General features: G+C 31.0%; 2 protein-coding genes across 18 annotated transcripts in view; one reads left to right on the forward strand and one right to left on the reverse strand.

The window, feature by feature from the left end:
• Positions 1-7150, forward strand: part of LOC119608731 — a 48344-nt gene extending 41194 nt beyond the window's left edge. For 14 of the 16 annotated variants that reach the window (XM_037963270.1, XM_037963266.1, XM_037963271.1 and 11 more), the window contains one exon: positions 6466-7150. In XM_037963270.1, coding sequence (XP_037819198.1) covers positions 6466-6905 — 440 coding nt within the window. In that variant the 3' untranslated portion in view covers positions 6906-7150. Of the gene's footprint in view, positions 1-2093; positions 2270-6245; positions 6400-6465 lie in introns of those variants that run through there. The other 2 variants (XM_037963281.1, XM_037963276.1) reach the window with 2 other exon arrangements.
• A 3878-nt stretch (positions 7151-11028) lies between these two features.
• Positions 11029-11877, reverse strand: LOC119608735. Of its 2 annotated transcripts, none has more exons than XM_037963284.1 (4): positions 11763-11877; positions 11501-11692; positions 11272-11436; positions 11029-11208 (listed from the first exon to the last, which is right to left on the reverse strand). In XM_037963284.1, the coding sequence occupies exons 1-4, from the start codon at positions 11808-11810 to the stop codon at positions 11053-11055; spliced, it is 561 nt and encodes a 186-aa protein (XP_037819212.1). In that variant the 5' UTR covers positions 11811-11877; the 3' UTR covers positions 11029-11052. The 2 variants fall into 2 exon arrangements, with proteins under 2 accessions (XP_037819212.1, XP_037819211.1); XM_037963283.1 differs by having other exon boundaries at positions 11501-11707; positions 11763-11825.
• Positions 11878-24579: the final 12702 nt, after the last annotated feature.

Below are 24579 nucleotides of genomic sequence, written 5' to 3' on the forward strand. Positions count from 1 at the left end.
CTTAACGCACGATTGATCAGTTTCCTTTAAGATCAGTCTTCTATAGAAAACTTTACGATCAGTTTTCATAGAATTTTGTATGAGGAACTTTACGTTCAAATTTCAACAAATAAAATTAAACTTAACGATCAGTTTTCTATGGAAAACATAACGATCAATTTTATATAGAAATCTTTACAATCAAACTTATAACAAGTTTTCATTAGAAAATGTAGTTTAGTTTTCATTTCAAAACATAATTTGTGTAGAAATATCAGATTTCTATAGAAAATATTACCACTGGAGAAAATTTTACGATAAGTTTACTAGGGGAAACTTAACGATCAGTTTACTAGGGGAAACTTTACTATTAGCTTCCTCAAGAGAACTTCACGATCTGTTAAAAAAGAAACTTCACGATCAGTTTTTTAGACAAACTTTACGATCAGTATTTAGAGAAAATTTAACGATCAGAGTACTAGAGAAAACTTTATGATCAGTTTTCCAGAGAAAACTTTACGATCAGTTTCCTAGAGAACATTTAAAGAAATTCTTTTAAAGTAAATTTTACGATAAATTTTCCAGAAAAAAACTTTATGATCCGTTTTCTAATCGATCGATTTTCTCTAGCAACCTTTACGATCTTTTGGTCAGTTTTAATTAGACAATTTTACGATCAGCTTGCTGTAGAAAACTTGACTATAAATTTGTATGGAAAAACTTTACGATCAGTTTTTTAGGGGAAACTTTACGATCAGTTTTTTTTAGAAAAAACTTTTCGATTAGATTTAAGAAAAAACTTTACGATCAATTTTTTTTAAATTTACGATCAGTAATTAGAGAAAACTGTACGATCAGTTTTCTAGAGTAAATTTTACGATAATTTTTTTAGGGAAAGCTTTTTTGTTTAAAGAAAACTTTAAAAAAAAAGAAAACATTACTGTAAGTTTTCTAAAAAGAAAATTCTACGATCAATTTGCTATAGAAAACTTTTGTATGGAAAACTTTAGGATCAGCTGTCTTCTACGTTCAGTTTTCTAATGATCACAACAATTCTACAGGATCAGTTTTCTGTGAGAAACTGTACGATCACTTTTCAATGGAAAACAGTGTTTTCTACAGAAAATCTTACCATAAGTTGTATTTGAAAAACGTTACGATCAGTTTTTTATGAAGAATTTTGCGATCAGTTTTCTTTAGAAAACTGTACGATCACTTTTCCATAGGAAACATTGTTTTCTTCGGAAAATCTTACCAAAAGTTTTATTTGAAAAACTTTACGATCAGTTTTCTATGAAGAACTTTGCGATCAGTTTCCTATGAAAAAGTTTACGATCAGATTTTTATAGAAAACTTTATGTTCAGTTTTCTTTAGTAAACGTTGTACTCAATTTAATTTTCTACAGAAAACATAACGATCTGTTTTCTATAGAAAATCTTAACGTAAGTTTTATTTAGAACAATTAACGAACAGTTTTCTATGGAAAAGATTACGATCAAATTTGTTTCGAAAACTTTACGGTCAGTTTTCTACAGAAAACTTTTCATAAAATTTATTTATTTATCATGTGGAAATATAGTTTTCTATAGAAAACTATTCAATCTTTTGTTTACAAAATTTTTATAAACAATTTTAAATAGTATCTAATTTACCATCCCTGCACTTACATTAAAAACAAAGCTACCAGATTTATATTTTAAATTATTTGTATTGAAGTTAACGATTTAAGATGAATGAAATCTTTTAAAACTTCTACGTCATATAACCGGTAAGAAACGTATAAGTCTAAAGATCATATGATCGAATAATATAATTATAATATAAAGAAATCTAAGTTTTATTTATTTTATATATATATATTTTCTACTCCTATTTGCATTAATAAATTAAAAACGCGCGTTTTTATTTATATTTTATTTGCAATTTGCTGTGATTTATATAATCTTATCGTCTGTGATTTTAAACATTTTTATTACTTTAAATATAAACTCTTTCTGTTTTTTTTTTCTTCATACAATTCATTGTTATTTTTAAGTTTTAATATAATTTTATACATTTTTTATAGCGAAAAAGTTGAATAAAATCAACATCCCCCCATGAAAACGCTTCTATTCGCTGTTTAAAAGCCTGCAAATAAAAACGGCGTAAAAAAATAAAGTTTAGTTTTTCCAAAAAAAATATATATTTTTCTTTTTAAATTAATGGAGTCTTTGGTGGTTTTTATAGTCGGATATGTGGTTTTAATTATTATAATATTTATTTTACTACAAATAATAATACCCATTTTATGTACGTATAAAATTATATGTTTCAAAGAAAAAAAGTTTTAGTGATCGTAAACAAATAAGAGTTGAAATCTATGAAACTATTATTGATTTCTTAAAAAATACTTTTAAAATCGAGTGCTAAAGGACTTTGGAATGAAATCTCTAGAACTATAAACTATAACCTGTACGAAAACCTAATAACAATGATAATAACTTTCTGGAAGTCTTAACAGTTGAGATTATGTGCCATTAGATGCTAAATATGTTATCTCTAAACAAAACCTACTTTGTGAAGATGATGCTGCAATGAATTCATAAAATCATAAAATGATGTTATCAATTATAAAGAGTTTAGCAAAAGCATAATAATCTGATAATTCCCCCTGGATATTGAGAATATCTCAAGATAATGTGAAAAATGGAGTAAATTTACTTTAAATATAAAATATGAAAATTTTATTAAATTGATCTTTAAATAAAAGTTTTCTATAAAAAAGCGATCATAAAATTCTCAATACAAAATTTAATGTAAAGTTTTGTCTTTAAAAACTGATCGCAACTATATTTCTATAAAAACTAATCGATAGAAAACTGATCGTAAAGTTTTCTATATGAAAGTGATCATAAAGTTCTGTATAGAAACCTGATCGTGAAGTTTTCTATAGAAAACTGATCGGTTGAAAATTGATCGCAGAGTTTTCTAAGAAAAACTAAAGAAACTTGATAGAGATCATAGAGTTATCTATGTATCGTTAAGTCTTCTATAGAAAACTGATCGCAAAGTTTTCTATAGACAACTGATCGCAAAGTTTTCTATCGACACCTGATCGCAAAGTTTTCTATAGACAACTGATCGCCAAGTTTTCTATAGACACCTGATCTTAAAGTTTTCTATAGTTAAACTGATCGCATAGTTTTCTATAGATACCAGATCGTAAATTTGCTATAGACAACTGAAGTTTTTAATAGACAACTGATCGCAAAATTTTATATCTTCAAATATGGACTGATCGCCAAGTGTTCTATAGAAAACTGATCGCAAAGTTTTCTATAGAAAACTTATCGCTAATTTTTCTATAGACACCTGATCGTAAAGTTTTCTATAGACAACTGATCGCAAAGTTTTCTATAGACACCTGATCGTAAAGTTTTCTATAGACAACTGATCGCAAAGTTTTCTATAGAAAACTGATCGCAAAGTTTTCTATAGTTGAACTGATCGCAAAGTTTTCTATAGACACCTAATCGTAAAGTTTTCTATAGAAAACTGATGGCAAAGTTTTCTATAGACACCTAATCGTAAAGTTTTCTATAGACAACTGATCGCAAAGTTTTCTATAGACAACTGATCGCAAAGTTTTCTATAGACAACTGATCGCAAAGTTTTCTATAGAAACTGATCGTAGAGTTTTCTATAGAAAACTGATCGCAGAGCCCCAAAGATTTCTACAGAAAATTGATCGTAAAGTTTTCTTAATAGAAAACTCATAATAAAGTATTGTTTTGTATAGAAAACTGAGTGTTGTTTTATAAGAAAATTTTCTATAGAAAACAGATCGTAATTTTTTCTATAAAAACTGATGTTAGAGTTTTTTATAAAGAGCTGATCGTAAAGTTTTCTATAAGGAAGTATTCTTTATAGGAAACTGATTGTAAAGTTTTTATAGAAAACAGATCGTGGTGTTTTCTATGACGAACTGAATGAGTATTTTTCCAAATAAAACTGTTTGCAATTTTATCTATAGAAGTCTGGTTTAAGGTAAAGGGAAATTTCTTAAGTAAGAGTTTTTAAAAGAAGACTGATCTTCAGTTCGTAAAGACTGAGGAATACTGATTTAAAGCAAAGGGAAATTTATTAAATCTAGGTAGAGAGATTTTTGAATAAAAAAATTACAATTAAATGTTAGTGCGAATTATAACATTATTGAGATTGATTTCTAAGATTATTAATTTATAAAAATTTTAAATGATAAACCTCATTTTTTTAAATAGAATTATGTTCAAAAACTCAAGTATTTGACTTCCTTAAAAGCGATAGCCCCCCCCAACCTTTAGAATTTCCCCCATTCATAATTCTACGTAATCTTATCAATTCAAAATTAACTTTTACTTTGCATTGACTTTTTAGACATTTCCCCAAACAGTTTTAAATTATAACTGCTAAAGAGAATCGTTAACGAAACTACGAGTATTTTTTCAATATAAAAAAATATTTTAAAAGAACAAAATGTCGGACACTTTTTTAACATTTGCGATATCGTTCGTATTTTTAATATTCTCAACATTTGTATTTTTATTTTTTCTGATGCCATGTTTACGTTATTATTTTGATAAATGTCAGAAGCGGGAAATAACAAATCAACAAAGTGGTAATAAAAAAATTATAATTTACAAATATTTTTGAGTTTTTGGACAGAGTATTGAGAGAGATTAGTGTATATGATCAACACATTCATAATGTGCTAGCCTATCTGTCTGGGAGGTGAGGCTAGGAACTCTTGTCTTTGTTACCCTCTCTATTAATAATAATCTAATAATGTTTATGGTACCTATCAGGCATGGAAAATATGTATTGTAATTTTTTCAAAACTATAGTCTAGTCTATAGTCTAGTCTCTAGTCTAGTCTATAGTCTAGTCTATAGTCTAGTCTATAGTATAGTCTATAGTCTAGTCTAAAGTCTAGTCTATAGTCTATTCTATAGTCTAGTCTATAGTCTAGTCTATAGTCTAGTCCATGGTCTAATCTATAGTCTAGTCTATAGTCTAGTCTATAGTCTAGTCTATAGTCTAGTCTATAGTCTAGTCTATAGTCTAGTCTATAGTCTAGTCTATAGTCTAGTCTATGGTCTAGTCTATAGTCTAGTCTATAGTCTAGTCTATAGTCTAGTCTATAGTCTAGTCTATAGTTCTATAGTCTAGTTTATAGTTTCTCGTCTAGTCTAAAGTCTAGTATATAGTATAGTCTATAGTCTAGTCAATAGTCTAGTCTATAGTCTAGTCTATAGTTTAGTCTATAGTTTAGTCTATAGTTTAGTCTATACTTTAGTCTATAGTTTAGTCTATAGTTTAGTCTATACTTTAGTCTATAGTCTAGTCTATAGTCTAGTCTATAGTCTAGTCTAGTCTAGTCTATAGTCTAGTCTATAGTCTAGTCTATAGTCTAGTCTATAGTCTAGTCTATAGTCTAGTCTATAGTCTAGTCTAGTCTATAGTCTAGTCTATAGTCTAGTCTATAGTCTAGTCTATAGTCTAGTCTATAGTCTAGTCTATAGTCTAGTCTATAGTCTAGTCTATAGTCTAGTCTATAGTCTAGTCTATAGTCTAGTCTATAGTCTAGTCTATAGTCTAGTCTATAGTCTAGTCTATAGTCTAGTCTATAGTCTAGTCTATAGTCTAGTCTATAGTCTAGTCTATAGTCTAGTCTATAGTCTAGTCTATAGTCTAGTCTATAGTCTAGTCTATAGTCTAGTCTATAGTCTAGTCTATAGTCTAGTCTATAGTCTAGTCTATAGTCTATTCTATAGTCTAATCTATAATCTAGTCTATAGTTTAGTCTATAGTCTAGTCTCTATAGTCTAGTCTCTATAGTCTAGTCTATTTTTAGTATTTTTATTCTACTTCGAAATTACCATTTTCCATGTCTGATACCTATATAGAAATATGTGGATAACAACAACTGTATAAGCAGTGCTGGGCAATCATGTACTAAGCAACTTTTTTTAAAATTTTTATCAAAAGTTGTTTTAAAACCAATTTGCAGAAATGCTAATAGGTGATAATTAAAATTTATACAAAATTTATATTGGTTTTAGAAATATTGCCCATAACTGCTATAAAGTAATATACATTTAAAACCAATTGATTACACTTTAACTAAGAAGTTATAATTTAACCATATGTCTGTAAATATTTGCAAACACAATTAACAAAATTATAATAATAATAATAAAATTTAATCTTATCTGTTAATAACATAAAAGTAAAAATAACTTTATATTCCTCAATTCATTTAAGAAACAAAGACGCTTTAAAGTAGAACATAATGTGGTATTTATTGCCATATATTCTAGCCGGTCTAGGTTTATTTGTAGTGTTCTCTTGTCTGGGTTATTATGCCTATTTGACTATAAAATTTAATAAAGAAATTCTGGGTACTTACAACATTATTTCAAAATTTTCTAATTATTTACATTTATTTTTTTTTTGTTGTCTTGCAGATCGCCAGGGTAATAACTTTGCCACAGCTGAGGAGGCCGCTAGAGATAATCGCTTCAATGACATATTCTTCATTGAACCCAATAGTCCTGAAGCAGCCCGTATACGAGCACAATTGGAGAAGGACGACAAAGATTTGCCTTCATATGATGAGGTTATGCGCATGACAAACTTGAGCACACCCACAGCGGCACCAGCAGCTGGCGCCGTTAATTTTGTACCCGCCATGCCAAGTGCTCTTTCGATGGGAGCCTCTAGTTCGAGTGTTAATACCACCGATACAACATTGACTGTACCACCCTATACATCAGCTGATCCCAATGTATCGTCTAGCTCACGGCCGTTGACACCGCCTCCATATACACCCGAACCTATAGGTGCCTCGGTTGTCTTGCCCATTACCACTCCTCTGCATTCACAACAGCCTGCACAAAGTTCATGAGTGAAGCCTACAGATATATATATTTGAGAGATTAAAGACGTACTAGTATGTGTGTGTGTGGTTTCTGTGTTTTAGATCCTTTATGGATCCCGAGTTGTTTTCCTAGTTTTTAGTTAAAACGATCGATATTTTTTATTTTTATTTAATAGTGTTTTTTTTTTTTTTAAATCGAAACAAAAGAATTTTTTGGCTTTAATTGTAAAAAAATGAAATAAAAATCGTATTTAATTGTTCCTGACCTATTACTTCCATATTTTTTTGTTAATTTTTATTGTATATACTATATATAAATAGCTTTTAATAATTATAATATTTAGGAATATGTTATTAAATATATATTTTTTTAAATTGAATAAAGTAACAACAAATAGATTTAAGTTTTATAAAAGTAATCAATTAAAGCATTTTTATTTAACTTTATTTTGATTGTTGTCTGTATAAAATCGGTTTAAATTGTTTTAATCCCACCACTTCCATACCAATATTTCAAACATGAGTATTTGATTTCTTGACTGCATTATATGGGAAGCGAATTAGAATGAAAAACAAATATCACCACATATATAGTTTAATTAAAGTTAATTTTGAAATTCGACCACATACATATGTATGTGGACTCTGGCTCTGCAAAATATTAAAGAGTGTAAGATTTCTTATATGGGAGGAAAAGTGATTTCGGTTCTTATTAAACTAGATTTTATTGAATTTCAGCGCTATACAACAACTTTTACAGCCTGTTATGAACGTTACAGTAATTTTCTGAGAGAAACCTTATTTGGGGGCTAGGACAAAATATGGTCCAATTTTCGCCATACTTCGCAACATAATATGTGGTTGCACAAAACTATGTGCAATTCACTTAGATCCATGATTTCTGATCTATTGTGATACCCATACCCTTGAAGTCACAGGAGTCTATACTAAGTATTATACACTTTCTGAAGAAAACCACCAGGTTTGATGACAAAGTTCAGAATATGCTTTAGATTTATACAGACCGCACATTCATAATGACATAGCGATAGTATCAAAAGTGATGTTCTAGTAGTCTATAGTCTAGTCTATAGTCTAGTCTATAGTTAGTCTATATCTAGTCTATAGTCTAGTCTATAGTCTAGTCTATAGTCTAGTCTATAGTCTAGTCTATAGTCTAGTCTATAGTCTAGTCTATAGTCTAGTCTATAGTCTAGTCTATAGTCTAGTCTATAGTCTAGTCTATAGTCTAGTCTATAGTCTAGTCTATAGTCTAGTCTATAGTCTAGTCTATAGTCTAGTCTATAGTCTAGTCTATAGTCTAGTCTATAGTCTAGTCTATAGTCTAGTCTATAGTCTAGTCTATAGTCTAGTCTATAGTCTAGTCTATAGTCTAGTCTATAGTCTAGTCTATAGTCTAGTCTATAGTCTAGTCTATAGTCTAGTCTATAGTCTAGTCTATAGTCTAGTCTATAGTCTAGTCTATAGTCTAGTCTATAGTCTAGTCTATAGTCAGTCTATAGTCTTAGTCTAGTCTATAGTCTAGTCTATAGTCTAGTCTATAGTCTAGTCTATAGTCTAGTCTATAGTCTAGTCTATAGTCTAGTCTATAGTCTAGTATAGTCTAGTCTATAGTCTAGTCTATAGTCTAGTCTATAGTCTAGTCTATAGTCTAGTCTATAGTCTAGTCTATAGTCTAGTCTATAGTCTAGTCTATAGTCTAGTCTATAGTCTAGTCTATAGTCTAGTCTATAGTCTAGTCTATAGTCTAGTCTATAGTCTAGTCTATAGTCTAGTCTATAGTCTAGTCTATAGTCTAGTCTATAGTCTAGTCTATAGTCTAGTCTATAGTCTAGTCTATAGTCTAGTCTATAGTCTAGTCTATAGCTGTCTATAGTCTAGTCTCTAGTCTAGTCTATAGTCTAGTCTATAGTCTAGTCTATAGTCTAGTCTATAGTCTAGTCTATAGTCTAGTCTATAGTCTAGTCTATAGTCTAGTCTATAGTCTAGTCTATAGTCTAGTCTATAGTCTAGTCTATAGTCTAGTCTATAGTCTAGTCTATAGTCTAGTCTATAGTCTAGTCTATAGTTCTAGTCTATAGTCTAGTCTATAGTCTAGTCTAAGTCTAGTCTATAGTCTAGTCTATTTAGTCTAGTCTTATAGTCTAGTCTATAGTTTCTAGTCTAGTAGTCTAGTCATAGTCTAGTCTATAGTCTAGTCTATAGTCTCGTCATAGTTCTAGTCTATAGTCTAGTCTATAGTCTAGTCTATAGTTCTAGTCTATAGTCTAGTCTATAGTCTAGTCTATAGTCTAGTCGCTATAGTCTAGTCTAGTCTATTCTAGTCTATATTCTAGTCTATAGTCTATTCTATAGTCTAGTCTATAGTATAGTCTATAGTCTAGTCTATAGTCTAGTTTATAGTCTAGTATATAGTCTAGTCTAGAGTCTAGTTTATAGTCTAGTCTATAGTCTAGTCTATAGTCTAGTCTATAGTCTAGTCTATAGTCAAGTCTATAGTCTAGTCTATAGTCTAGTCTATAGTCTAGTCTATAGTCTAGTCTATAGTCTAGTCTATAGTCAAGTCTATAGTCTAGTCTATAGGTTTTTTTAATGTAAATCTGTACAACACGTGTGGTCATGTTTTTTAATGATTTACTGAGGACTAATGTATATGTATGTTTGATCTGTTAGCCTCAATGAAATGTAGTAAATATCACTTTCTTAGAATGTGCAGTGTTAGGACTTCACTATAGTGGTTTCTGAAGAAAACCACCAGGTTTTGATGACAAAGTTCAGAATATGCTTTAGATTTATTACAGGACCGCACATTCATAACTGACATAGAGATAGTATCAAAAGTGATGTTCTAGTCTAGTCTATAGTCTAGTCTATAGTCTAGTCTATAGTCTAGTCTATAGTTTAGTCTAATCTACAGCCTAGTCTATAGTCCTAGTCTATAGTCTAGTCTATAGTCTAGTCTATAGTCTAGTCTATAGTCTAGTCTATAGTAGTCTAGTCTATAGTCTAGTCTATAGTCTAGTCTATAGTCTAGTCTATAGTCTAGTCTATAGTCTAGTCTATAGTCTAGTCTATAGTCTAGTCTATAGTCTAGTCTATAGTCTAGTCTATAGTCTAGTCTATAGTCTAGTCTATAGTCTAGTCTAGTCTAGTCTATAGTCTAGTCTATAGTCTAGTCTATAGTCTAGTCTATAGTCTAGTCTATAGTCTAGTCTATAGTCTAGTCTATAGTCTAGTCTATAGTCTAGTCTATAGTCTAGTCTATAGTCTAGTCTATAGTCTAGTCTATAGTCTAGTCTATAGTCTAGTCTATAGTCTAGTCTATAGTCTAGTCTATAGTCTAGTCTATAGTCTAGTCTATAGTCTAGTCTATAGTCTAGTCTATATCTAGTCTATAGTCTATCTATAGTCTAGGTCTATAGTCTAGTCTATAGTCAGTCTATAATCTATAGTCTAGTCTATAGTCTAGTCTATAGTCTAGTCTATAGTCTAGTCTATAGTCTAGTCTATAGTCTAGTCTATAGTCCTAGTCTATAGTCTAGTCTATAGTCTATTCTATAGTCTAGTCTATATTCTAGTCTAGTCTATTCTATAGTCTAGTCTATAGTATAGTCTATAGTCTAGTCTATAGTCTAGTTTATAGTCTAGTATATAGTCTAGTCTAGAGTCTAGTTTATAGTCTAGTCTATAGCTAGTCTATAGTCTAGTCTATAGTCTAGTCTATAGTCTAGTCTATAGTCAAGTCTATAGTCTAGTCTATAGTCTAGTCTATAGTCTAGTCTATAGTCTAGTCTATAGTCCTAGTCTATAGTCAAGTCTATAGTCTAGTCTATAGGTTTTTTTAATGTAAATCTGTACAACACGTGTGGTCATGTTTTTTAATGATTTACTGAGGACTAATGTATATGTATGTTTGATCTGTTAGCCTCAATGAAATGTAGTAAATATCACTTTCTTAGAATGTGCAGTGTTAGGACTTCACTATGGTGGTTTCGAATTTCATGTTTTTACAAGCAATATTTACAAGCAATATTAGTTTACAAGCAATATTAGTAGCCTCAAATGAATTCTTTAAGCCGATTAGAAGACTCGTTTTACAAATAATAGTAAAACACGCATTTATTTTACATTTAAAACATATTTATTGCATCAATCAAACTTTGTGAACATTTACAGGAATTTCGGAACATAAAAATGTTGACATATCGGTTCTATTGCCAATTTCTACATGAATTAAATATTCACCAGCAGCATTACGCGAAGGAATATATACAAGAACCGGTTTAGAAACTTTCATGGTTACGATTTGCTATTTATACAAAATTATATAAATATAGTTATGAAAATTGTATAATATTATTACTACACTTACACCCTTCTTAAATGGACATTTAGTTTGATCTTTAGGCGTCTCTTTTACATAATTAAAAATAACATCGTACTTATCAAAAGTCGCCTTACAACTATCTAATCTTTTAATATTAATTGTTGTTGGCTGATATGTTCCTCTCTCCCTTTTTAACAATTCCATAGAAAACTGTCAGAAAATAAAGACAATAAAACATTCTCCGTAAATAAATGTATTCCAAACAAAATCATACCGGCAATAAATGATCATAGGACCTCTTCAAAACTATATATCCATCCATAATAAGTGTTCCTTCGTCGGTTTTTCCAACCTCCCAATTACTTAAGTCAAGCGCTTGATCCAGAAAATTATTGGGAAATTTTGAACATCGTTTAAAAATTTTGGCTTCGAGAAATTCAAATTCATACTTATTAGCAAAAACCGTCTGGAAAAGCAAATCCTGATTTTCTCAGTTTCGTTTTTATTTATTTAATACTGAATAGAAAACTACTTACGAAAACAATTGCTATTAATGATGAAAATTGTAAGTACAATATGACCATTGTTATGATATGTAGTTAAACAAATAAACTATTTTAAGTTTAAATTAAAATACTCTTTATATACGAGATCACTAAATAAATAATTAGTGGAATGAAAAAAAATATTAAATCTATTTCATGTGATAATAATTGACATGATTTTTTTTTGGATAAAACTTTTATGTATCGTTATTTCAGTGTTGTCACTTTAGCTGTTTTGGGCGAAAAAGTGGTAGACTTCATTAAACTATAAATTTGACGATAAACTAGCAAATAGACTAGACTATAGACAATACTATACAATAGGCTAGACAATAGACTAGACTATAGACAAGACAATAGACTAGACTATAGACTAGACTGTAGACTAGACAATAGACTAGGCTATAGACTAGACTATAGACTAGACTATAGACTAGACTATAGACTAGACTATAGACTAGACTATAGACTAGACTATAGACTAGACTATAGACTAGACTATAGCCCAGACTATAGACTAGACTATAGACTAGACTATAGACTAGACTATAGACTAGATTATAGAATAAATTATAGACTAGACTACAGACTAGACTATAGACTAGACTATAGACTAGACTATAGACTAGACTATAGACTAGACTATAGACTACACTATAGACTAGACTATAGACTAGGCTATAGACTAGACTATAGACTAGACTATAGACTAGACTATAGACTAGACTATAGACTAGGCTATAGACTAGACTATAGACTAGACTATATACTAGACTATAGACTAGACTATAGACTAGACTATAGACTAGACTATAGACTAGACTATAGACTAGACTATAGACTAAACTATAGACTAGACTATAGACTAGACTATAGACTAGACTATAGACTAGACTATAGACTAGACTATAGACTAGACTATAGACTAGACTATAGACTAGACTATAGACTAGACTATAGACTAGACTATAGACTAGACTATAGACTAGACTATAGACTAGACTATAGACTAGACTATAGACTAGACTATAGACTAGACTATAGACTAGACTATAGACTAGACTATAGACTAGACTATAGACTAGACTATAGACTAGACTATAGACTAGACTATAGACTAGACTATAGACTAGACTATAGACTAGACTATAGACTAGACTATCGACTAGACTATAGACCTAGACTATAGACTAGACTATAGACTAGACTATAGACTAGAACTATAGACTAGACTATAGACTAGACTATAGACTAGACTATAGACTAGACTATAGACTAGAACTATAGACTAGACTATAGACTAGACTATAGACTAGACTATAGACTAGACTATAGACCTAGACTATAGACTAGACTATAGACTAGACTATAGACTAGACTATAGACTAGACTATAGACCTAGACTATAGACTAGACTATAGACTAGACTATAGACTAGACTATAGACTAGGACTATAGACTAGACTATAGACTAGACTATAGACTAGACTATAGACTAGACTATAGACTAGGCTATAGACTAGACTATAGACTAGACTAAGACTATAGACTAGACTATAAACTAGACTATAGACTAGACTATAGACTAGACTATAGACTAGACTATAGACTAGACTATAGACTAGACTATAGACCAGACTATAGACTAGACTATAGACTAGACTATAGACTAGACTTATAGACTAGACTATAGACTAGACTATAGACTAGACTATAGTTTAGACTATAGACTAGACTATAGACTAGACTATAGACTAGACTAGAGACTAGACTATAAGACTAGACTATGTTAGACTATAGACTAGGACTATAGACTAGACTATAGACTAGACTATAGACTAGACTATAGACTAGACTATAGACTAGACTATAGACTAGACTATAGACTAGACTATAGACTAGACTATAGACTATAGACTAGACTATAGACTAGACTATAGACTAGACTATAGACTAGACTGTAGACTAGACTATAGACTAGACTATAGACTAGACTATAGACTAGACTATAGACTAGACTATAGACTAGACTATAGACTAGACTATAGACTAGACTATAGACTAGACTATAGACTAGACTATAGACTAGACTATAGACTAGACTATAGACTAGACTATAGACTAGACTATAGACTAGACTATAGACTAGACTATAGACTAGACTATAGACTAGACTATAGACTAGACTATAGACTAGACTATAGACTAGACTATAGACTAGACTATAGACTAGACTATAGACTAGACTATAGACTAGACTATAGACTAGACTATAGACTAGACTATAGACTAGACTATAGACTAGACTATAGACTAGACTATAGACTAGACTATAGACTAGACTATAGACTAGACTATAGACTAGACTATAGACTAGACTATAGACTAGACTATAGACTAGACTATAGACTAGACTATAGACTAGACTATAGACTAGACTATAGACTAGACTATAGACTAGACTATAGACTAGACTATAGACTAGACTATAGACTAGACTATAGACTAGACTATAGACTATAGATAGACTATTACCTAGCTGTAGACTAGACTAGACTATACCTCAAGTAAGTTCAAGCTATTGACCAAACAATATCATATTTTATAGGCCAGACCAATGTTCTTAGACTGTAGACTAGACTATAGACTAGACTATAGACTAGACTATAGACTAGACTATAGACTAGACTATAGACTAGACTATAGACCAGACTATAGACTAGACTATAGACTAGACTATAGACTAGACTATAGACTAGACTATAGACTAGACTATAGACTAGAATATAGACTAGACTATAGAATAGACTATAGACTAGACTATAGACTAGACTATAGACTAGACTATAGACTAGACTATAGACTAGACTATAGACTAGACTATAGACTAGACTATAGACTAGACTATAGACTAGACTATAGACTAGACTATAGACTAGACTATAGACTAGACTATAGACTAGACTATAGACTAGACTATAGACTAGACTATAGACTAGACTATAGACTAGACTATAGACTAGACTATAGACTAGACTATAGACTAGACTATAGACTAGACTATAGACTAGACTATTTACCTAGCTGTAGACTAGACTAGACTATACCTCAAGTAAGTTCAAGCTATTGACCAAACAATATCATATTCTATAGTCCAGACCAATGTTCTTAGACTGTAGACTAGACTATAGACTAGACTATAGACTAGACTATATACTACACTATAGACTAGACTATAGACTAGACTATAGACTAGGCTATAGACTAGACTATAGACTAGAATATAGACTAGACTATAGACTAGTCTATAGACTAGACTATAGACTAGACTATAGACTAGACTATAGACTAGACTATAGACTAGATATAGACTAGACTATAGACTAGACTATAGACTAGAATATAGACTAGACTATAGACTATACTATAGACTAGACTATAGACTAGACTATAGACTAGACTATAGACTAGACTATAGACTAGACTATAGACTAGACCATAGACTAGACTATAGACTAGACTATAGACTAGACTATAGACTAGATTATAGACTAGACTATAGACTAGACTATAGACTAGACTATAGACTAGACTATAGACTAGACTATAGACTAGACTATAGACTAGACTATAGACTAGACTATAGACTAGACTATAGACTAGACTATAGACTAGACTATAGACTAGACTATAGACTAGACTATAGACTAGACTATAGACTAGACTATAGACTAGACTATAGACTAGACTATAGACTAGACTATAGACTAGACTATAGACTAGACTATAGACTAGACTATAGACTAGACTATAGACTAGACTTAGACTAGACTATAGACTAGACTATAGACTAGACTATAGACTAGACTATAGACTAGACTATTTACCTAGCTGTAGACTAGACTATACCTCAAGTAAGTTCAAGCTATTGACCAAACAATATCATATTCTATAGTCCAGACCAATGTTCTTAGACTGTAGACTAGACTATAGACTAGACTATAGACTAGACTATATATTACACTATAGACTAGACTATAGACTAGACTATAGACTAGGCTATAGACTAGACTATAGACTAGAATATAGACTAGACTATAGACTAGTCTATAGACTAGACTATAGACTAGACTATAGACTAGACTATAGACTAGACTATAGACTAGAATATAGACTAGACTATAGACTAGACTATAGACTAGAATATAGACTAGACTATAGACTATACTATAGACTAGACTATAGACTAGACTATAGACTAGACTATAGACTAGACTATAGACTAGACTATAGACTAGACTATAGACTAGACCATAGACTAGACTATAGACTAGACTATAGACTAGATTATAGACTAGACTATAGACTAGACTATAGACTAGACTATAGACTAGACTATAGACTAGACTATAGACTAGACTATAGACTAGACTATAGACTAGACTATAGACTAGACTATAGACTAGACTATAGACTAGACTATAGACTAGACTATAGACTAGACTATAGACTAGACTATAGACTAGACTATAGACTAGACTATAGACTAGACTATAGACTAGACTATAGACTAGACTATAGACTAGACTATAGACTAGACTATAGACTAGACTATAGACTAGACTATAGACTAGACTATAGACTAGACTATAGACTAGACTATAGACTAGACTATAGACTAGACTATAGACTAGACTATAGACTAGACTATAGACTAGACTATAGACTAGACTATTACTAGACTATTGACTAGACTATATACTAGACTACAGACTAGACTATAGACTAGACTATATACTAGACTATATACTAGACTATAGACTAGACTATAGACTAGACTATAGACTAGACTATAGACTAGACTATAGACTAGACTATAGACTAGACTATTGACTAGACTATAGACTAGACTATAGACTAGACTATAGACTAGACTATAGACTAGACTATAGACTAGACTATAGACTAGACTATAGACTAGACTATAGACTAGACTATAGACTAGACTATACTAGACTATAGACTAGACTATAGACTAGACTATAGACTAGACTATAGACTAGACTATAGACTAGACTATAGACTAGACTATAGACTAGACTATAGACTAGACTATAGACTAGACTATAGACTAGACTATAGACTAGACTATAGACTAGACTATAGACTAGACTATAGACTAGACTATAGACTAGACTATAGACTAGACTATAGACTAGACTATAGACTAGACTATAAACTAGACTATAGACTAGACTATAGACTAGACTATAGACTAGACTGTAGACTAGATTATAGACTAGACTATAGACTAGACTATACTAGACTATACACAAGACTATAGACCAGACTATAGACTAGACTGTAGACTAGACTATAGACTAGACTATAGACTAGACTATAGACTAGACTGTAGACTAGACTATAGACTAGACTATAGACTAGACTATAGAATAGACTATAGACTAGACTATAGACTAGACTATAGACTAGACTATAGACTAGACTATAGACTAGACTATAGACTAGACTAGAGACTAGACTATAGACTAGACTATAGACTAGACTATAGACTAGACTATAGACTAGACTATAGACTAGACTATAGACTAGACTATAGACTAGACTATGGACTAGACTATAGACTAGACTATAGACTAGGCTATAGACTAGGCTATAGACTAGACTATAGACTAGACTACAGACTAGACTATAAACTAGACTATAGACTAGACTATAGACTAGACTATAGACTAGACTATAGACTAGACTATAGACTAGACTATAGACTAGACTATAGACTAGACTATAGACTAGACTATAGACTAGACTATAGACTAGACTATAGACTAGACTATAGACTAGACTATAGACTAGACTATAGACTAGACTATAGACTAGACGATAGACTAGACTATACTTGACTAGACTAGACCTAAGACATAGAACTACTATAGACTAGACTATAGACTAGACTATAGGACTAGACTATAGACTAGACCTATAGACTAGACTATAGACTAGACTATAGACTAGACTATAGACTAGACCTTAATAGACTAGACTATAGACTAGACTATAGACTGACAACCTATAGACTAGACTATAACTATAGACTAGACTATAGACTAGACTATAGACTAAGACTAATAGACTAGACTATAGACTAGACTATAGACTAGACTATAGACTAGACTATAACTATAGACGAGACTATAGACTAGACTAAGTAGACTAGACTATAGACTAGACTATAGACTAGACTATAGACTAGACTATAGACTAGACTATAGACGAGACTATAGGAACTAGACTATAGACTAGACTATTAGACCTAGACTATAGAATAGAACTATAGGACTAAGACTATAGACTAGACTATAGACTAGACTATAGGACTAGACGATGACTAGACTATAGACTAGACCTATAGAACTAGACTATAGACTAGACTATAGACTAGACTATAGACTAGACGATAGACTAGACCTATGAACTAAGACTATAGACTAGACTAAGAACTAGACTATAGACTAGACTATAGACTAGACCATAGACTAGACTATAGACTAGACCATAGACTAGACTATAGACTAGACCATAGACTAGACTATAGACTAGACTATAGACTAGACTATAGACTTGACTATAGACTAGACTATAGACTAGACTATAAACTAGACTATAGACTAGACTATAGACTAGACTATAGACTAGACTATAGACTAGACTATAAACTAGACTATAGACTAGACTATAGACTAGACTATAGACTAGACTATAGACTAGACTATAGACTAGACTGTAGACTAGACTATAGACTAGACTAAAGACTAGACTATAGACTAGACTATAGACTAGACTATAGGCTAGACTATAGACTAGACTATAGACTAGACTATAGACTAGACTATAGACTAGACTATAGACTAGACTATAGACTAGACTATAGACTAGACTATAGACTAATCTATAGACTAGACTATTTACTTAGCTGTAGACTAGACTAGACTATACTTCAAGTAAGTTCAAGCTATTGACCAAACAATATCATATTCTATAGTCCAGACCAATGTTCTTAGATTGTAGACTAGACTATAGGGTAGACTATAGACTAGACTATATACTAGACTATAGACTAGACAATAGACTAGACTAGTATAAACTATAGACTAGACTAGTATAGATTATAGACTAGACTATTTACCTAGCTGTAGACTAGACTATACTTCAAGTAAGTTCAAGCTATTGACCAAAACAATATCATATTCTATAGTCCAGACCAATGCACAGTGGTATAGGAAAAAAAAAAGAGGGAAATAATTCGGTAACTTCTAACGGTTAATCCGATTTTAATGAAATTTGGTATGCACAAAGAGGAGGTGTTGTCGAGTTTAGGTTTTGAATTTGGACCTTATAGGCCAACCAGGGGCCCGGCGGGGGGTCCTCAAATTAGGACACCTCGGCTATGTTAAATTTTTAAAACGATCCTATTTCTTCATTTGAGTTCCGATTTAAAAAAAATTTCGTATATAGAATCTCCTCATCGAGCACTATAAAAAATGTCGTCGTAGCAGTAAATTATCTCTTATAGTTTAGGAGATATTCGCATTTGAATATTAAAATTTTAAAATTTTTACCGTCCTTACTTTAGTTTTTTTGATAATAGCAGGTCCAAATATTTCCGATTTTCGCCATTTTTTTTTATTTGCTTAACAACAAGTTTATATACCAAGCAGTGAAAGAATTATGTAAAAATCATGACTGAGTCCAAAGTTATAGGCATTTAAATTTAAAAAATTAAAAAAAGGCGATTTTTTGACATTTTTTTGGGAAAAAAGTATCTTTTTCTTTTTAAGTTATCTAAAAAGTTTCTAAGAAGATGTATATAGAATTTATACTTTTTGGAAAGCTGACTTTACATAAAATACGATAAATGAAACAAAACCTAAAAATTTTTGATACCGAGGGGACCAGGTCCATCCAAAAAAAACCCTATTTTTTATGGAAAATTAAATTTTGAGCAAAAATTCTCAAATCGCATAGTCGATATCAAATTATAGTGACCTGTTTATATGACCCAATAAGTTCTTAATCATTTTGTAACGGGTTTCGATAACCCCGCCCCTGGTATGGATATAATAGGCAAAAAACCAAAAATCCCATTTTTGGGATTTTTTAAAACTTTTTTGGGAATTCCGGGATTTCTAATAAGAAAATTCGAAATTTTTATTTAATTTTGGATTTTGAGTAAAAAAAATCTACCTAACTGTAAAATTTCATCAAAAAATATTCATAAATAAAATTTTTATTGCAATTTGAAAAATTTGTATCTTCGCAAAAACTGAATAAAAAACATTTTTTAATTTTTTTTAAAAAAAGTATTCCGCGAATTTTTTAATTTTCAAAATTATATACAGTTTTGAAAAATAGACAAAATTACCTTTCCATTGATATATAACATGCCTACCTAATGTTTTTTAAGTGACAAAATTAATTAGGGAAAACTCAACATCTTTTAGAAAATTTACCTAGCACTATTATTTTCATCCATATATGTAACAAATTTAAGAGTTAACCTATGGATGAAAATAATAGTGCTAGGCAAATTTTCTAAAAGATGTTGAGTTTTCCCTAATTAATTTGTCACTTAAAAAACATTAGGTAGGCATGTTATATATCAATGGAAAGGTAATTTTGTCTATTTTTCAAAACTGTATATAATTTTTGAAGATTAAAAAAATCGCGGAATACTTTTTTTAAAAAAAATTAAAAAATGTTTTTTATTCAGTTTTTGCGAAGATACAAATTTTTCAAATTGCAATAAAAATTTTATTTATGAATATTTTTTGATGAAATTTTACAGTTAGGTAGATTTTTTTACTCAAAATCCAAAATTAAATAAAAATTTCGAATTTTCTTATTAGAAATCCCGGAATTCCCAAAAAAGTTTTAAAAAATCCCAAAAATGGGATTTTTTGGTTTTTTGCCTATTATATCCATACCAGGGGCGGGGTTATCGAAACCCGTTACAAAATGATTAAGAACTTATTGGGTCATATAAAACAGGTCACTATAATTTGATATCGACTATGCGATTTGAGAATTTTTGCTCAAAATTTAATTTTCCATAAAAAATAGGGTTTTTTGGATGGACCTGGTCCCCTCGGTATCAAAAATTTTTAGGTTTTGTTTCATTTATCGTATTTTATGTAAAGTCAGCTTTCCAAAAAAGTATAAATTCTATATACATCTTCTTAGAAACTTTTTAGATAACTTAAAAGAAAAAGATACTTTTTTCCCAAAAAAATGTCAAAAAATCGCCTTTTTTTAATTTTTAAATTTAAATGCCTATAACTTGGACTCAGTCATGATTTTTACATAATTCTTTCACTGCTTGGTATATAAACTTGTTGTTAAGCAAATAAAAAAAATGGCGAAAATCGGAAATATTGGGACCTGCTAATTATCAAAAAAACTAAAGTAAGGACGGTAAAAATTTTAAAATTTTAATATTCAAATGCGAATATCTCCTAAACTATAAGAGATAATTTACTGCTACGACGACATTTTTTATAGTGCTCGATGAGGAGATTCTATATACGAAATTTTTTTAAATCGGAACTCAAATGAAGAAATAGGATCGTTTTAAAATTAACATAGCCGAGGTGTCCTAATTTGAGGACCCCCGCCGGCCCCTGGTTGGCCTATAAGGTCCAAATTCAAAACCTAAACTCGACAACACCTCCTCTTTGTGCACACCAAATTTCATTAAAATCGATTAACCGTTTAGAAGTTACCGAATTATTTCCCTCTTTTTTTTTCCTATACCACTGTGCAATGTTCTTAGACTGTAGACTAGACTATAGACTACTAGACTTTAGAACTAGACTTAGACTAGACTATAGACTAGACTATAGACTAGACTATAGACTAGACTATAGACTAGACTATAGACTAGACTATAGACTAGACTATAGACTAGACTATAGACTAGACTATAGACTAGACTATAGACTAGACTATAGACTAGACTATAGACTAGACTATAGACTAGACTATAGACTAGACTATAGACTAGACTATAGACTAGACTATAGACTAGACTATAGACTAGACTATAGACTAGACTATAGACTAGACTATAGACTAGACTATAGACTAGACTATAGACTAGACTATAGACTAGACTATAGACTAGACTATAGACTAGACTATAGACTAGACTATAGACTAGACTATAGACTAGACTATAGACTAGACTATAGACTAGACTATAGACTAGACTATAGACTAGACTATAGACTAGACTATAGACTAGACTATAGACTAGACTATAGACTAGACTAGACTATAGACTAGACTATAGACTAGACTATAGACTAGACTATAGACTAGACTATAGACTAGACTATAGACTAGACTATAGACTAGACTATAGACTAGACTATAGACTAGACTATAGACTAGACTATAGACTAGACTATAGACTAGACTATAGACTAGACTATAGACTAGACTATAGACTAGACTATAGACTAGACTATAGACTAGACTAAAGACTAGACTATAGACTAGACTATAGACTAGACTATAGACTAGACTATAGACTACTATAGGCTAGACTATAGACTAGACTATAGACTAGACTATAGACTAGACTATAGACTAGACATAGACTAGACTATAGACTAGACTATAGACTAGACTATAGACTAGACTATAGACTAGACTATAGACTAGACTATAGACTAGACTATAGACTAGACTATAGACTAGACTATAGACTAGACTATAGACTAGACTATAGACTAGACTATAGACTAGACTATAGACTAGACTATAGACTAGACTATAGACTAGACTATAGACTAGACTATAGACTAGACTATAGACTAGACTATAGACTAGACTATAGACTAGACTATAGACTAGACTATAGAGTAGACTAATACTAGACTATAGACTAGACTATATACTAGACTATATACTAGACTATACTAGACTATATACTAGACTATATACTAGACTATATACTAGACTATATACTAGACTACAGACTATAGACTAGACTATAGACTAGACTATAGACTAGACTATAGACTAGACTATAGACTAGACTATAGACTAGACTATAGACTAGACTATAGACTAGACTATAGACTAGACTATAGACTAGACTATAGACTAGACTATAGACTAGACTATAGACTAGACTATAGACTAGACTATAGACTAGACTATAGACTAGACTATAGACTAGACTATAGACTAGACTATAGACTAGACTATACTAGACTTAGACTAGACTATAGACTAGACTATAGACTAGACTATAGACTAGACTATAGACTAGACTATAGTCTAGACTATAGACTAGACTATAGACTAGACTATAGACTAGACTATAGACTAGACTATAGACTAGACTATAGACTAGACTATAGACTAGACTATAGACTAGACTATAGACTAGACTATAGACTAGACTATAGACTAGACTATAGACTAGACTATAGACTAGACTATAGACTAGACTATAGACTAGACTATACTAGACTATAGACTAGACTATAGACTAGACTATAGACTAGACTATAGACTAGACTATAGACTAGACTATAGACTAGAGACTATAGACTAGACTATAGACTAGACTATAGACTAGACTATAGACTAGACTATAGACTAGACTATAGACTAGACTATAGACTAGACTATAGACTAGACTATAGACTAGACTATAGACTAGACTATAGACTAGACTATAGACTAGACTATAGACTAGACTATAGACTATAGACTAGACTTAGACTAGACTATAGACTAGACTATAGACTAGACTAGACTAGACTATAGACTAGACTATAGACTAGACTATAGACTAGACTATAGACTAGACTATAGACTAGACTATAGACTAGACTATAGACTAGACTATAGTCTAGACTATAGACTAGACTATAGACTAGACTATAGACTAGACTATAGACTAGACTATAGACTAGACTATAGACTAGACTATAGACTAGACTATAGACTAGACTATAGACTAGTCTATAGACTAGACTATAGACTAGACTATAGACTAGACTATAGACTAGACTATAGACTAGACTATAGACTAGACTATAGACTAGACTATAGACTAGACTATAGACTAGACTATAGACTAGACTATAGACTAGACTATAGACTAGACTATAGACTAGACTATAGACTAGACTATAGACTAGACTATAGACTAGACTATAGACTAGACTATAGACTAGACTATAGACTAGACTATAGACTAGACTATAGACTAGACTATAGACTAGACTATAGACTAGACTATAGACTAGACTATAGACTAGACTATAGACTAGACTATAGACTAGACTATAGACTAGACTATAGACTAGACTATAGACTAGACTATAGACTAGACTATAGACTAGACTATAGACTAGACTATAGACTAGACTATAGACTAGACTATAGACTAGACTATAGACTAGACTATAGACTAGACTATAGACTAGACTATAGACTAGACTATAGACTAGACTATAGACTAGACTATAGACTAGACTATAGACTAGACTATAGACTAGACTAGACTAGACTATAGACTAGACTATAGACTAGACTATAGACTAGACTATAGACTAGACTATAGACTAGACTATAGACTAGACTATAGACTAGACTATAGACTAGACTATAGACTAGACTATAGACTAGACTATAGACTAGACTAGACTATAGACTAGACTAGACTATAGACTAGACTAGACTAGACTAGAGACTAGACTAGACTATAGAC

This window comes from Lucilia sericata, unplaced genomic scaffold, assembly GCF_015586225.1.
Source record: "Lucilia sericata isolate MDLA Ls3-8-SP2 unplaced genomic scaffold, ASM1558622v1 Contig000877F_arrow, whole genome shotgun sequence".
In the NCBI taxonomy this organism is placed as follows: domain Eukaryota; kingdom Metazoa; phylum Arthropoda; class Insecta; order Diptera; family Calliphoridae; genus Lucilia; species Lucilia sericata.